The following is a 15,757-nucleotide window of genomic DNA, read 5'->3' on the forward strand; positions in this document are numbered from 1 at the left end:
ATTAAAATCTGGGTTAGATTTCTCTTTAGGGGTTAAAAAAAAAAGATATGGTAACACGGGGGCCCGCCTTCCTGCATGGCAACAATCAAATGGAACTTTCCAATGGATGTGTGCCCTAGAACCCACCACCATAGTCCCTAATACTCCCCATTCTCATCCACGGCTGAACCTGTTTCTCTTATACTCTGGTCTGAAACCGGGGCCTTACAGGCCTTAGAGTTTGCAATTCTTGCACTCTTATTTACGGTCTTGCTTTTCATTGCTCAGGAAGTTTGGCAAACCTAAAGACATCCTCTTTTTATTTGCACTGTCTTGCATGAGTCTCTGACCATAGGGGTGGGTGTGTACACTTCTTTGTGATGTCAATACTAAGGAACCTGCTGGTACATCATCATGGAAACTAGGATCCTCTGTTCCCTAAGCTACACATTCTGGTTCTGGACTAGTAAAATCCTATATGCAACCCTTAAAATAGTTGGGAGAAAATGTGGCAATTCATCAATTTTCTTCAATTCAACTGTGTCTACAATTACGAAAGGAGCCCACAGGAAGCAAAGCCACCAAGTGATAGGGAGATTGCATGTAGAAATGCTACCCTCAGCCAGAGAGGCTAGGGGGCCAAAAACCTCCCAATTTATTAAGGGCCACGCAGAAGCTAGAACCATAGGCTGGTTCTTTTCAAGGTTGTCCTGTAGGGTACCTGGGTGGCTCAGTGGGTTAAGCATCTGCCTTCAGCTCAAGTCATGATCCCAGGGTTCTGGGATCAAGTCCTGCAACAGGGGTCCCTGCTCAGGTCTGCTTCTCCCTCTCCCTCTGCTTCTCTGTCAAGTAAATAAGTAAAATCTTTTTTAGAAAATTGTCATTTAAAGAGCCAGAGACACCAACTACACTTTAGGAGCCGTAATTGATTGACTGATTTTTTAAGAGACATTTATTTGTTTGGGGGGTTGGTGAGCACAGAGGGAGAGTGAAGGGGAGAAGATGACTCCCTGCTGAGCACAGAACCTGAAGACGTGGGGCTCAATCCCAGGAGCCCAAGATCATGACCAGAGCTGAAGGCAGACTCTTAACTGAGCCACCCAGGAGCCCTATTTTCGATGACTTTCTGGATTCTTTTTGTTTCCTTAAACAAGCTACAACTGCTGCTGATTCAACATGTTTCATTCTATTACATTTTTATTTTTAAATTTTTATTTATTTTTTTAAAGAATTTTTTTAGGGTTTTATTTATTCATTTAACAGAGAGGAAGAGTAGAAGCGGGGAGAGCAGCAGGCAGAGAGAGAGAGAGGAGGAAGCAGGCTCTCCGCTGAGCCAGGAGCCAGATATGGGACTCGATCCCAGCACCCTGGGATCACGTCCCAGCACCCTGGGATCACGACCTGAGCCAAAGGCAGCCGCTTAACAAGCTGAGCCAGCCAGGTGCCCCTCTATTACATTTTTAATGTGTATTCCTGTTTTTGAGAATTTGATCAAAGAGCTATTAAATGCTTTTAGCATTAGAATAGCAAGAGTAAAAAAACCTCTTGGCAAAACATGATTGAGTTTCACAGGGGTAAGAGTCCACATTCATTGAGCATTTACCAAGGAACCCACAGGCTTTTGTACACTTCATTTACTTAAGATAAGGCCCAGAGGTAGGCATTCTATTTTTAAAGATAAACAAAGAGGGACTAAGGGTGAAGGACCCAGGGCCAACTGCTTCCTTGGTGACCTCCCAAAGAGACAACCCAGCGATATCCCTGGTTTCACAGCGCCCCCTAGAAAGCCAGGATCATTCGAGGCATTATTCAATGGGAAGTCTACCTCTTCACCTTATCTCTTAATCTTCAAGAAAACTGTTAAGATCTCCTTCATCAGGTCTCCATTCACCACTACCTCTCATACACACCCTCTCCCCCACACCAGTGCCTTCCAATGTCCTAATTAGGGATGTGAGCACCTGGTCACAGCAGGGATCTTGTTCTACCTTCAGCGGTTTCCATTCTTGGTTCTTTCAGAGATGGAGAAATCCACTCTATTGTCAGGTAGGTATTATTCAAGTAGGAGAATTAAACAGGGTTACAGAGAGAAATGCTGAAAAATCTGACTTTTCTGGTGTTTACTTGTATAGAAGAAAAACAGCACATAGATGCATCCACAGTATTTAATTTGTTTGGATAATAGTTACAGATAAACAGGTACACTCCATATACAATTACCAATACTTTTTTATACAGTTCGTATTTCAGTACATCAACACTATTTTATTTACACTCTATTTATGTACATTAACATCTTTCTAAAGTCAGTGCATTGTCAACAAGTTTTATACAGTAATTTACAAGGTGAATGTAGTTAATAGTTAATAAATTTTCTGCTAGTCATGAATTAAAAAATTAATTACAACCAATATAACAAACACAGATCAAACAACATTAGTAGATTGTGCTACCTGCTTAAATAAAACATCTGTAAGGAAATTATTTTAAATCTTCCACTTTTTCATGGGACTTGTCCAGGTAGAAATGGACAGATTTTTATATACTGAAATCATGAACTATAAAGCCTGTATTTTGTCTGACTTCATCATATTTACTATTTAGGCCATTCCTTCTTACTTGTAATTACAGTCTTTTTCTGAATAGGGTTTCAACTTACATATCCATTTAAAACAACCTTTCCAAATGCTCTGAGAAGAACTGGATAATAACCGGCCTCAGGTATCAGAACACAAATGCTCAATTACATTGGTACCTACTATCTGTGAGGAAGGGAAGTTAATGAAATCTGACAATTAATGAGAGTTACTTCCAAGGTCCAGATGAATGAAAAAAGACTGGGGAAAAGGGGAAATATTTACTTCATATATATTTAAAAACAACACAGGGGGAAAAATGATGCTTGAAATAAATAACACTTATACTTTTGTTCCAGTTTTGAATTATCAGAGAAAAAAAAATTAAGTGAGCAAAGAAACATAACTTTTGATGACCACTACTGTGAAATTATTAAAAGAAAGAAAAAAAAGACACACACACACACACACACACACAGAAGGACAATACAAACAAAATAAAAGCTTGCTTCCTAAACCCACCAATTAAATTAAAAATACACACTATCAGTGCCTGGGATGAGTTTTGTTTTTTTAAGTTTAATATGATGGGGCAAAATACCCCCTATTCAAGTTAATTTATAGCCCTTACAGCCATCAAATATGAACATATTTTTAAAAGTTCAGTTGCATGTATTTTTTTAAAGTGCAAAACAAAGAAACAAAGAACAAACAGCCCCTAGTTGTAAAACGCCATCTACCTTTGATGTCACTTTCCTTCTCAGAAGCTCTTGTGCAATGTGGGCATGAGAGATGGTGCAAATATTGGCACAACTACTCTACCGTGCTTCAGCATGGGGGGGGGGGTCCATTTCTGAGGACACCTGAAGTGTCCTCAAGGTAAGATGCCTCTAAGTGCAGGGCTACTTTAGCTGGGTTTCTCCCCTACAGGGTCTCCGACCACGGCCCTGGGTAGAAGGCACACAGCTCTTAAGAGAGTCTCCCTTTCGAACTGACCACTTCTATATGCCTCTGCCACGAACGACTGGTTGTGTCTCAAACACGAACACAGCAACAGAAACGAAAAGCAAGAAAGGCATAGATAGAAAAAAATAGAAAAACGTTGTGTCCGTGCCAGAAGAATCCTTTGCACACCTTCTAATCTTGCTTTCTCCATCTTGTCAATATAATGGAATAAAACTTCAGGAAAAAGGAGGTAGCATATCATGTCGTCCCCAGACAACACTACAATTTTTTGTTTGACTTTGACTCCAAGGAAATTCTTAGCATTTTGTTATGGTTATTGGTAAACTCTACACTCACTACATGTTTGTTTATATCTGGACAAGCACAATTTAGTTCTTATTTGGTCCCAGGTGGCTGGTGCCAAACCCTTTTGTTTACAGGCTAATGGTGGGCTCTGCCTGAAAAGTTCTCTACCAGAGAGCTTGTGTGAGACACTTCCAAACCAAAGTATTACTACTGTTATGTTAACTGCTATTTTAATTAGGCTTTTTATTTTGTGCTTCAGGGTCACAGGATAAAATAACTACATTTAGCTTGCCTTTCAGCGACGCTTCTGCCAAATGTCAGCTACGGGGCACCGTCTCCCTCACCACCAGCCTGTCTAGCAGCCAGAGGGGCAGCTCTACTGTAACACACAGTACTTTTTGTAATCGGACTCAAAGTCTTCATCCATGCTGCTTGTGTCTGCCATCTTTTTGCCATCGATCTTTGGCAGAAATTGTGCATAGTCTATCCCCTGCTGCTCATAGAAAAGGATGTAGGCAGAGTCGGTGTCAATTTCATCAGGGTGAAGTTCCTGAAGGGGCAAGAAAAACCTTTAATAAAAAAGCCGTCCCTATGCTGGCTCTTAATCCTAGCTAGGGAAGGGAGCACCAACCCTCTTTAATTACTGAGCCAGACTGCTTCCAATCAATTCGATATTGTGGCTGCCTGACACTGGCCCTAAAATAAGTCCTATTATTCTCAATGTTTGCTTTGGGGAAAATATTATGACCACTGACAAAAGAATAACAAAAACCCATCACATCCTAATAGCTCAAAAGATAAGAACTTTTTCTCATTAACCAATACCTTCTTTTTCCTCACCATTCATGTTTTCATTCTCTACTCTGCACATCACTTTTGCTCCTTTAATACTGAAGGGACCTATATACTGACTCTAACTAGATTTATTTCCTGTTTGGGACAAAGTCCATTATTTAAACAAATGTCCCCTAGATCTGTTGACATTTCTGCTTCTTTTATTTAAAGACTGGGGATATTTACCTTACAGCTGCTGTCATTGTAACAGTACCACTTGCTGTTTGGGTTTTTGGCATAAGTGACATAATGGCCCCCACCCAGAATTCCTGAATGGCACTGCAAGAGAGAAGAAAGTAGACATATGTTAGTGGTTAACAGCAGTCTGGCCAGGGCGTGGTACCAGAACCCAATCAGGAAAACAGCAATCACTTAAGTGATTAAGAAAAATGTTTTCAAATCACCTACTGTTTTCTAAAAACAAAACAGAAGAGTCAAAATTTAAAAGCTCCAAATCCTACCATTTTATAGTTGTAACTATTTTTTGAAAGGCAAAAATTCCTTAAGTGTACATAACTGTGAATGCCTTGAACCCATGACTCCAATTATGATTATGTGATTATCCCCTGCTAACTTTGTCTATCACCAAGTTCAATGCCTAGCAAATAAGCAGGCCCTGAAAAAAATGACTGATGAATGAAGATGAATGAACCACAGAGAAATGCCAATCATGCTGCAAACCATGTAACAAATCACTTACCGAAATTGCATATAGATTATAAATAGGCTTCACATGAACCTCTTCTCTTTGGTCATCAGTGCTGTCTTCTTCACTGTGGTTTTCAAGCTGACCATTGCTGTAGCCATTGCCACATGCCTCATGCTCATAAAGAAATCCATTGGCCAGAGCTACTTCATGGTCCTGAGGGGTGACCAGTTCAGTCTGGCTGCCCCCCAGCATGTGCCCTCGGCTCAAGGCATCAGCCAGCTCACACACTTGTCCAGCCCCATTCTCTTTGCTGGCATCCAAGTTCTCCTTACTACTTGACAGTTTATTCTTGCTGCCGATCTGGGGTAACCGGAGCCTCCCTTTGCTCCTCCCTAAAGTCCTAGGGCTACTGTTAGGGCTGCTATTTTTGCTGGAGGGACAGCTAGTTCCGCTTCTTCTTGTTGAAGAAGGTGAACCTGTGAAAAGAAGAGAAGGAAAAGATTCATAAATCCAAATGCCACAAGTTTAACCAGCCACCAAATGCTAATTTTGAAGCCAACTTCACAAGTGCACACATAAAGGCAAATACAGGGGTGCTCTGACCAGCTACTTTTTATTCCTATTTTGTAGCCAGTAAGTTACATTCTTGTCTTCCTCAGGCCAAGCTCCCACAGGCAGCAATGTCCTGAAAACGTAAAGTACCGTGTAGGGACTTAAAAAGAGCAGAGAGATAAAAATAAAATAAAAACAGCAGAAAGATGTACATGAGACTAATAAAACACTGTTTATTAACTATACTAGATTTAAAATAAAGTAAATAAAATAAAGACAAACAGTAGAAAGATTAACAGGTCAGATTCAGGTCAAAACAGACAAGGAGACTAAGACATATTACAAATACATATCCTCCTTCGTTACATTAGATTAAAAAACACGATCACCAATTATTAAGCACCCCCTATTGCTAGGCACAGTACTGGGAACTCTCTCTACTATCTCTACCTCTCACAACAATCTCGTAAGTTAGTGGGTCTCAAACTTTTTGGTCACAGCCTCCCTCACCTCCTTATATACTCTCAAAAATTGCTGAAGACCTGTAGAACTTTTGTTTATGTGGGTTATATCTATCAGTATTAATCATATTAGAAATTAAAACTGAGGAATTAAAAAATATAATACATAAGCACATATTTCACTGATGTATCATCACATATCATGGTGCTCTGACTCCATTACACATTTGGGGAACAAAAGCTGAAACGGTGAATAATGACTTAGTAGTTTTTATGACAATCATTCTGCTCCTCCAGGCCCTCTGAAAGGGTCTCTCAGAGACCCTCTAGGGGTTCCCAGACTACACCGTGAGAACCTTTGCTGTAGGAACAAGGATGACAACTATCATTCATGATCACCAGAGATATTAGGCATATATGGTGCTTCGCTCCTGATGTGACTCTGGGAACTTTTATGAATGAGGAAACAGATTTAGGGAGGCTGTATCTCTTGCTAAAAGTCACACAGGTGACTCAAACCTAGAAAGGTCTGACTCCAGGTGGGTTCCTTCTACCTCATCAAGCTGCAGAGTGGAAGGCAGAGGGAAAAAAGAAGCCTACAGGGGTCCCAGGAAAGCCCCTCTGAGGGTGAGATCTGGGTGCTGTGAGTCCCCCAGGCTTCCTCACCCTTAGGGCTACTGACGATGTTTGCACTGAGTGAAGATGGGCTCTTGCTCAGGAGGACATCCTCTTCGCCAGCCGAATTCAGAGCATCTGCTTTCTTCACATCTCCTCCTGGAACCCTGGGCTCGGAGAGGTCGTCCCCCTGGGGTGTGAGTGGTTTACGCTGACAGAGAGCCGGGTCTCTTGGTACCAAAAAAGCACTAGGGTCAAAACTTTCACGAGGAAATTTAACAATTTTCTGTGATTTTATCCATCGGCCATTTACAAACTGAAATCGTTTAAGGTGAATAATCTGGAGAAGCAAAGGCAGAAAAAAAATATATTAAAGGGTTCAGAAGATACAAAATTACATTTAAAACCCCAAGTCTGGGGCACCCTGGCTCAGTGGGTTCCGGCCTCTGCCTCTGGCTTGGGTCGTGACTCAGGGTCCTGGGATCGAGCCCCACATCGGGCTCTCTGCTCTGCGGCAAGTCTGCTTCCTCCTCTCTCTCTCTCTGCCTGCCTCTCTGCCTACTTGTGATCTCTGTCAGGTAAATGAATAAAATCTTTAAAAGAAAAAGCAAACCAAAAAAACCCCTCAAGTCTAATTCATGTGAATGTTCAAGAATCTACAAGGTTTTTTTCCCGAAAAGAATGTATTTTATTATGTAATGGAGTTATCAGTGGGGCCACTGGCCTTTAGATACATAGGTAACATGATAATCTCCGTAATTTCATACCCTGTGCATATCCTAAATTCTTCCCAAATTTCTGCAACATTGTAGGGGCCCATATTTGCATGTCTTCCCTTGCTTCCTAGGCCTGTGACCCAAACTGACCTTTCCCTTTTTCAAACATCAGAGAAGACCCCATCACAAATATACTTCTGTCATGAAGACAGAAGACTATACTGAATGTTTTGAAGAAAAATGGATGAAACTTACCCAATCTCCAGTAGGAGGCCTCTCATTTCTTACCATATCCTTTAGTTATTACCAGGGAGTTTCACTGTCCTAAAAAGCATAAGAATCTCCCTTTTCCTTTGTGACTTCGCTTTTCTTTTTCTTTTCTTTTTTTTTTTTTTAAAGATTTTATTTATTTATTTGACAGACAGAGATCACAAGTAGACAGAGAGGCAGGCAGAGAGAGAGAGGGAAGCAGGCTCCCTGATGAGCAGAGAACCCGATGCGGGACTCGATCCCAGGACCCTGAGATCATGACCTGAGCCGAAGGCAGCGGCTTAACCCACTGAGCCACCTAGGCGCCCTCGCTTTTCTTTTTCAAGAGCAACAAATTCCTCTAATCTTACACAGTTTATTATACAACTTAGTGTGGGCACAGATCTTTGAGTGGCTACCTCTACCCTAAATGTTAGTAAAATGCTAACAATTTACTGTGTATATAAAGAGAAACCCTTCCATATACTGGCATACTGGATCTACAGAAGCCCAACAAACTCTCAACGTAACATATATTCTTTATTATTCTTTAAAGACATAAAAAACATAGTTTTTATATAAATGCCTTTACTGCATATGTTCTGTGTGATTATTATTCAGGTATATATAATTATCAAAACTCCTCAAACTGGGGGTGCCTGGGTGGCTCAGTCATTAAGCATCTGCTTCAGCTCAGGTCATGATCCCAGGGTCCTGGGATTGAGCCCCACATTGGGCTCTCTGTTCGGCAGGAAGCTTCTCCCTCTCCTACTCCCCCTGCTTGTTTTCCCTCTCTCAATGTGTCTCTCTCTGTCAAATAAATAAATGAAATCTTTAAAAAACCCACAAAACTCATCAAACTAGACATTTAAAATCTATACATTTAATTTCTTGTTAATTACACCTCAGTTAAAAATTAACTTTCTCCCTTCCCACCTACCTCTCCCAAGCCTGCCCCGTGACCCTTTTCCCCTCTTCTCAGAGTTCCCAACCCTGGAATTAGCTAATTTATGTCATTAATTTCCTGTTGCATCTTTTCCTCTGAAGTTGTTCTGGTCCAAGGAAAGAAAACCCACATTTACAGACTCAAAGAGTAGTAGGAAGAAGACATGAAGAAAAAAATACACACAAGGTCTGGTTAAAATATACCGGTGCCTTATAGTCACATTTGATATGATACTTCCACCCTTAAGGAAAAACACTTCCTTAAATGAATGTGAAGATCTGGCACTTCAAACTCTCCTGACAAGCAACAGAAGCATCTTCTCTATGAGGCAAAAGGCAGAAGTACAAGAAGTACACGTACAAGACACAGGCCCCAGTGCACCTGTGTGTTTGTGCTGTGGCCAGGTGACCAAACACAGTGGGACCAGAGATCGGGCTCAGCTGCTCTTTTAGGGAAGGGCCTAAGCTTCTCTCTCTACACCCAGAAGTGCTTTCACCTTCTCCTGAAGTTCGAATTCACCAGGAGGCACAACCTGCAGTGTTTCTCACATACTACATGGAACTATAGTTAATGGTCTGTTTGACTTCTCTCTCCTTCTAGTCTGTATGCTCCTTCATAGCAGCAACTGGCAGTAATAATATGTGCAGAACAATTAATCTGGGTTTAACACATAAACCTTGCATAGCCAAAGTGTTTTGAACACTGTCACAGGAAAGGTCTTTTTATTCTCTAAAGTCATAAAATTCCTATTTGTGCATGACTTCCTTCCTTTATGCCAGGCTCCTGCTCTCTCAGAGGTAGAGCTGTAACATACCAGGATCGGGGGAAGCCTCCAGAGATCCAGCTTCTTGGTTGCCAAGCAGTGGGTCTTACACTTGGAACAGTAGTACATCTCATTTTCCCCCAGCTCCTCCTCACTGGTGAAAGCACGGAGACAGCTGTCCAGGTTGATGGGCTCAGCTTGTGCTCGCCGACTCTGTTCCACACTTTCATGCTCATCGACAACCTGCAAATGGAGAAGGGGTGGGAGGGAAGGAGGGAGTTTAAAATGGTCCCATGGCTAGGCATCATCTGTTAGGTGACTGATTCTCATTTTATTCTACATGAGGAGAAAGAAAACATGACTCAAATGAGTCTGAGCAAATGCAGTGTTTGTACATTTACTTCCAAAATCACATCAATAACATCCTGGATCAAATTTCTATTTATATGACCATAACAGCTTTTCTTGAATATTCTCTGAACTCTTCAAAATGACAAAAACAAAGAATTGCCTGTTCGTTTTACAATTTTTTGATTATAATGATGTATTTTATCTAAAACAGTATCATTTCAACATGTGATCAATACAAGAATTATTGATGACATATTTTAGAGTCTTTTTTACTAAGTCTTTGGAATCTACAATCCTCCTTAACTTAAATCAGGCACCTCTAAGTGTTCAACAGCCATATGCGACTAGTGGCTACTGCACCTCTATTTTACAATTTTGAAATCCTAAAACAGCTTACATGTGCGCTCACCCTCAAGTCAGGGGTGCTTAAGTTAAGCAATTAATTTTCAACCAGAAAGACATTATTAGCAGGCTGCAGGCTTTAAAGAGGCTAGGAGAAATATCACTGGAACACAAAGATCTGGATTAGATCAGAAAGGGTACAGAAAAACTCGCCATAGAAGGGAACATATGAGAGCACGAAACCCCACAGGATAGAACTCATCTGCATACTGGTGCCATGTAACACAGTTATCAGAATACCAAGTGTATCATCTGTCTCCTGCCTCCTGGGGCCTTTTTATCTAAGACGGCAATAAAGAGATGGCAATAAAAGCAAGAGCGGTCTCAAAAAGTGCTGAACTTTGTTGAGAAGGCCCTTAATACCTGCCCAAACCTCTCTGGTCATATTAACCAGCACACTAGGTTCTGGAGCGAGAAAGACATACATGTGAGAGAGAGAGCAGAGGTGGACAGGTGTGCAAGTATGTGTGTTGGAGGAAGTGTGGGAGATCAGGAAGAAGGAGAGGAGGAGGTACCTAGAATGCAACAGAAAAGGAAGAATTTTGTCCTCTTCCATTCTTGGTTGCCACTTAACAGCAACCCAGAACCACAGCGGGTGACACACAGCATCAGGACTACATATGCTACTGGGAGACTTCATTCAGTGATCTTTTCATCCCAGGTCTGGACACCAAGTCCAACAATAGGTGTGTCTTTTTCTGGCAAAGGGCACACACATGTCCATTTACTGAACTTATTACTCACCCCATCCAGAGGTAAATTTGTTCTCTGTGTCTGAGGCAACTTCCCTTCTGTTTTCCTTCCTGAACTTATGATGGGAATACTGAGCTCCCTAGCTTACAATCTGGCATGGCTCAGGACATTCGGTTTACAAGAGGTTGTCATGTGTGACTTTTTACCTACATGAGAGAATAGCTTAGTCACAGGCTGTCAAATGCTGGGGCTGACCATGCAGTTAATGGTTTCAGCATTGCATCACCAGCCATTTCTAAAGATCTGTAAAAAGGGGAACTTAGAAAAAAGTTTTTTTTTCTTCCAGAATGAGAAATGTGGCTACTGACTTCTTTTCTGATACTAACTTTCATCATCTTTAGAGCTGGTCATTCGAGAGAAAAACTGACATGCTTCAAAAGAAAATATGTTGCATCATGGTTGCTAGAATCAGAGTAGAAAAACAGTAATATTCTTTTCTCTTAGCTGGTGAAACATTATCTCTATCAGGGATGCTTTATGGACAACCACAAATTACAGGAAGCTAGTAATGAATGTTGATCTTTATTGGTTATATTTCTTGTGGAACACACAGGCTACTGGAGACAGGGAGGAAGGCTGATTAAAAAAAAACCCAATATCAATAAAATTTCCCTAAATGACAAAGATTCGCTTTTTACCTCTTGGGATCCATTCCCAGATCCTCTACCACTATTCGAATAATTTAAATCACTCACTGGCACCCTCTTTCTTCTTCTGCTTGAAAGCGCATTCTTAACACAAAACATAAAGAATAAAGTCATGGCTTCCTCACATGATAAGACTATTAGAAAGAGGGAGACATAAGAAGCTATCTAGTTCAACTACCTACTTAGGAATATAAAGTCTAAACAAGTGAAAAAGAAAAAGATTAAGAGCAATTGCCTTTTTTCCTATTTACCAAATAAAACATTTACAAAGAAATTTTGGAGAAGATGGAAAATATAAAAAGGCAGGGAACCTTTTATTCTTTAATTTATTTGTTTATTTATTTATTTTAAAGATTTTATTTATTTATTTGACAGAGATCACAAGTAGTCAGAGAGGCAGGCAGTTTTGGGGGAGCAGGCTCCTTGCTGAGCAGAGAGCCTGATGTGGGGCTCAACCCTAGGACCGAGATCATGACCTGAGCCAAAGGCGGAAGTTTAACCTACTGAGCCACCCAGGTGACCCTTCTTTTATTTTTTTTAAAATGCAGGCTCCATGCTCAGCGTGAAGCTCAATGCAGGGCTTGAACCGAGATCATAATCTGAGCTGAAACCAAGAGTGGTTTTATATATATATATATATATATATATATATATATTTTTTTTTTTTTTTTTTTTAAAGATTTTATTTATTTGTCAGAGAGAGAGTGTACACACAAGCAGGCAGAGAGGCAGGCAGAAAGAGAGGAGGAAACAGGCTCCCTGCCGAGCAAGGAGCCCGATGCGGGACTCGATCCCAGGACCCCAAGATCATGACCTGAGCCGAAGGCAGCGGCCTAACCAACTGAGCCACCCAGGCGTCCCCAGATATATTTTTTAAAGATTTATTTATTTATTTAGAGAGACAGAGAGTGTGTGAGGGGGGAGAGGCAGAGGGAAAGGGAAGGAAAGAATCTCAAATCTCAAGGTACCCTGTCCCCTTTTATATTCTTTTTTTTTTTTAAAGATTTTATTTATTTATTTGACAGGCAGAGATCACAAGTAGGCAGACAGGCAGGCAGAGAGAGAGGAAGGGAAGCAGGCTCCCTGCTGAGCAGAGAGCCCGATGCGGGGCTCGATCCCAGGACCCTGAGATCATGACCTGAGCCGAAGGCAGAGGCTTAAACCACTGAGTCACCCAGGCGCCCCCCTTTTATATTCTTAATACAAAGATAAACACTGTCAAAATATTGGCAGATTTTCTTGTCCTTTTCCTAAATAGTATTCCTTTATATCAAGTAGATTTTTCAGTATACGCAATTTTATACCTTGCTTTAAAAAAAAAAAAAAACAACAAACCATGACATCTTTAAGTATCTTCCCATACATGACAGTAAAAAAAAAAAATCCCTGGTAATGGGGCACCTGGGTAGTCTGCTAAGCACCCAATTCTTTGTTTCAGCTCAGGTCATGATCTCAGGGTCATGAGACTGAGCCCCATGCAGGGTTCTGAGGTTGGCGTGGAGTCTGCTTGAGACACTCTCTCCCTCTCCTTCATATACTTGCTCTCTCTCAAATAAATACATCTTTTAAATACCACCCCCTCCAAAACTCCTGGTAATCACTGTTTTCAATGACTGTATAATATTTTATCCAGCTAGGGGCGCCTGGGTGGCTCAGTGGGTTAAAGCCTCTGCCTTCGGCTCAGGTCGTGATCCCAGGGTCCTGGGATCGAGCCCCGCATCGCATCGGGCTCTCTGCTCAGCAGGGAGCCTGCTTCCCTTCCTCTCTCTCTGCCTGCCTCTCTGCCTACTTGTGATCTCTGTCAAATAAATATTTTATCCAGCTAATACACTATGCTCTATTTAGCCATTCCTGTAATGTGGGACAAATACAAGTTGTTTCAAATTTTTCTACTATTCTAAAAAATATTAATGATGAAGATCTATCAGCAAATTACAGAGTATTTCCCTAGAATCAATTCCTAGAATCACTGGGATAAAATAACATAAAATATATGGGTAAAAATGTCAATTTAAACCAAGGGATCTCCTTTGTCTACGTGACTCCCCAAGCACACGCAGAAATCATGGGTAGGAAGAGAAATTATAAAGAAAGAATTAGTCATGTGGCCCCAGTCCCTAGCAAGGCAGGATATTTCAACAGCAAGTTGGTTTCCATGGTATCCTAAGAACATCACTGAAAGTGGAAATGGGGTGAGACTGAACAGGTCATGCAGGCCCTTCTTTCTAAAAGCAGGATGTCCTCTAGAGTTTTTCAGATTGTACACTGGAAATTTCCATCAAGAGCCACATAACTGTAAAAGCCACTACAATTCTTCACGTGACTAAAAAAAAATCCTTTGATTCTGTTCCTTTTACTTCTCTATCAGATTCGTTATATTTCTATCCACAAGCTACCTAGCCAAATTACCCTTCAAATGATACTTGGCAAACATTTTTAGGAATGGAGTTAGTATTGTTTTTGAAGTATTATTTTCCGAATTTAAAAACTGCTCTGCCAGTAGAGGAATGCCAAGTGTAAGAATAGCCATTGAGATGTACTCTTAGGTGCCCAGTCTTGAAACATTCAATCTTTTCTCTAAAATTCTTCTGATCACTATGCCCACTAAGAACCTCTAGCCCTGGGATGCCTCTGAGCTAAGTAACAGTGGTTATCAAATGTGGCAGCTTCAATAATAATTAATAAACAGGCAGAGAGAGATTTATTGCTTGGTATGTGATGGCCAAACAATACAACATCTTTTTTTTTTTTTTAAAGATTTTATTTATTTATTTGAGAGAGAGACAGTGAGAGAGAGCATGAGCGAGGAGAAGGTGAGAGGGAGAAGCAGACTCCCCGTGGAGTTGGGAGCCCGATGCGGGACTCGATCCCAGGACTCCGGGATCATGACCTGAGCTGAAGGCAGTCGCTTAACCGACTGAGCCACCCAGGAGCCCACAATACAACATCTTAATTATACCCAGAGTTTCCAGATTTACTTATTATTAGTATTTTTGAAATATAAGGCCCCAATACAATTAACTCCAGAAGTGGGAAAACTGAAACATCCACGTAACCATGCCAGTATATTAAGTGCTATAGAGAATACCAACGAATATTCTTCTGATTCATGATTTAGATAATCTAAAACAGAAATGGCATAATACAGTTAAACTGGGAAAATGTTCACAAATCACAATCACCATTTTACGGTGGCCCTGAGTACTTACCCTTTCCTGTGATGTTTGATAGCGGAGGTGAAGAGCTGTGGGGTCCCAATCCACAGCAATATAGGCATTTCCGATGAAAGCTCTGTCTTCCCCACAATCAATTTTACAGCCTCTGCAAAATCTAAAGGGAGGAAAATGATCTACTGAAGGATGGAGTAATTATGAAAGAATCCAAATTTTCTTTATCAGGAATATTCTTTCTTTCTTGGGTTCACAGTCTGTCATGGGCCTCTAACTTAAGACTGATCAATGCATGAATATACATTAATATAATTATTATTATTTCAGGGAAGCACGCTTATCACTTCTCAAGTCTGTTTTTTTCAGTGCAGTGGACAGACATTTTTAATCCATATGAGTGGACTTTATGGCAAATAAATGACATGGGAATTGGACATTTGAGATAATACACCTGTAAGAAAATTCTAAATTTAGTTATTTAATGCTCTGAGGTAGGATAACTCATCTGATATAACAATCCCTATTTCCTTGTTCGTAAAGTGGCACATTAAATAAATGCATATAAAGTTTTATGGGAGGGGAGGGACCATGACAAAGCCAAGGTTTCAGTGCTATTTAGGTTGTTTGCTAAGTCTATTACAGTTCTCTGAAGGCTGACTTCAGTACTCAGGTATTTTCTAAGCTGCAACAGTAATGACCAATCAATCTCCATAATTCTTCTAAAAATAAAAAACAGACTTCCAGGGAAGTCTAGTAAGGAGACTATGTTCTACTGGGTTCAGAACTGCTAAACTGATTTATATTTAAGGAGCAGAAAGTATAAAATAATAAATGTTGATCATA

General features: G+C 40.7%; 1 protein-coding gene across 2 annotated transcripts in view; it reads right to left on the reverse strand.

Annotated features, from left to right (window-relative positions):
- Window positions 1–4,032: 4,032 nt before the first annotated feature.
- USP32 (ubiquitin specific peptidase 32) overlaps window positions 4,033–15,757 on the reverse strand; it is a 205,505-nt gene continuing 193,780 nt past the window's right edge. For both annotated transcript variants that reach the window (XM_032871855.1, XM_032871854.1), the window contains exons 29-34: window positions 14,954–15,074; window positions 9,643–9,834; window positions 6,969–7,257; window positions 5,341–5,765; window positions 4,827–4,919; window positions 4,033–4,356 (exon numbers count right to left, since the gene is read on the reverse strand). In XM_032871855.1, coding sequence (XP_032727746.1) covers window positions 4,183–4,356; window positions 4,827–4,919; window positions 5,341–5,765; window positions 6,969–7,257; window positions 9,643–9,834; window positions 14,954–15,074 — 1,294 coding nt within the window. In that variant the 3' untranslated portion in view covers window positions 4,033–4,182. The remainder of the gene's footprint in view (window positions 4,357–4,826; window positions 4,920–5,340; window positions 5,766–6,968; window positions 7,258–9,642; window positions 9,835–14,953; window positions 15,075–15,757) is intronic.

Source organism: Lontra canadensis, unplaced genomic scaffold (assembly GCF_010015895.1).
Source record: "Lontra canadensis isolate GAN:19392208 unplaced genomic scaffold, GSC_riverotter_1.0 scaffold43, whole genome shotgun sequence".
NCBI classification, from domain to species: domain Eukaryota; kingdom Metazoa; phylum Chordata; class Mammalia; order Carnivora; family Mustelidae; genus Lontra; species Lontra canadensis.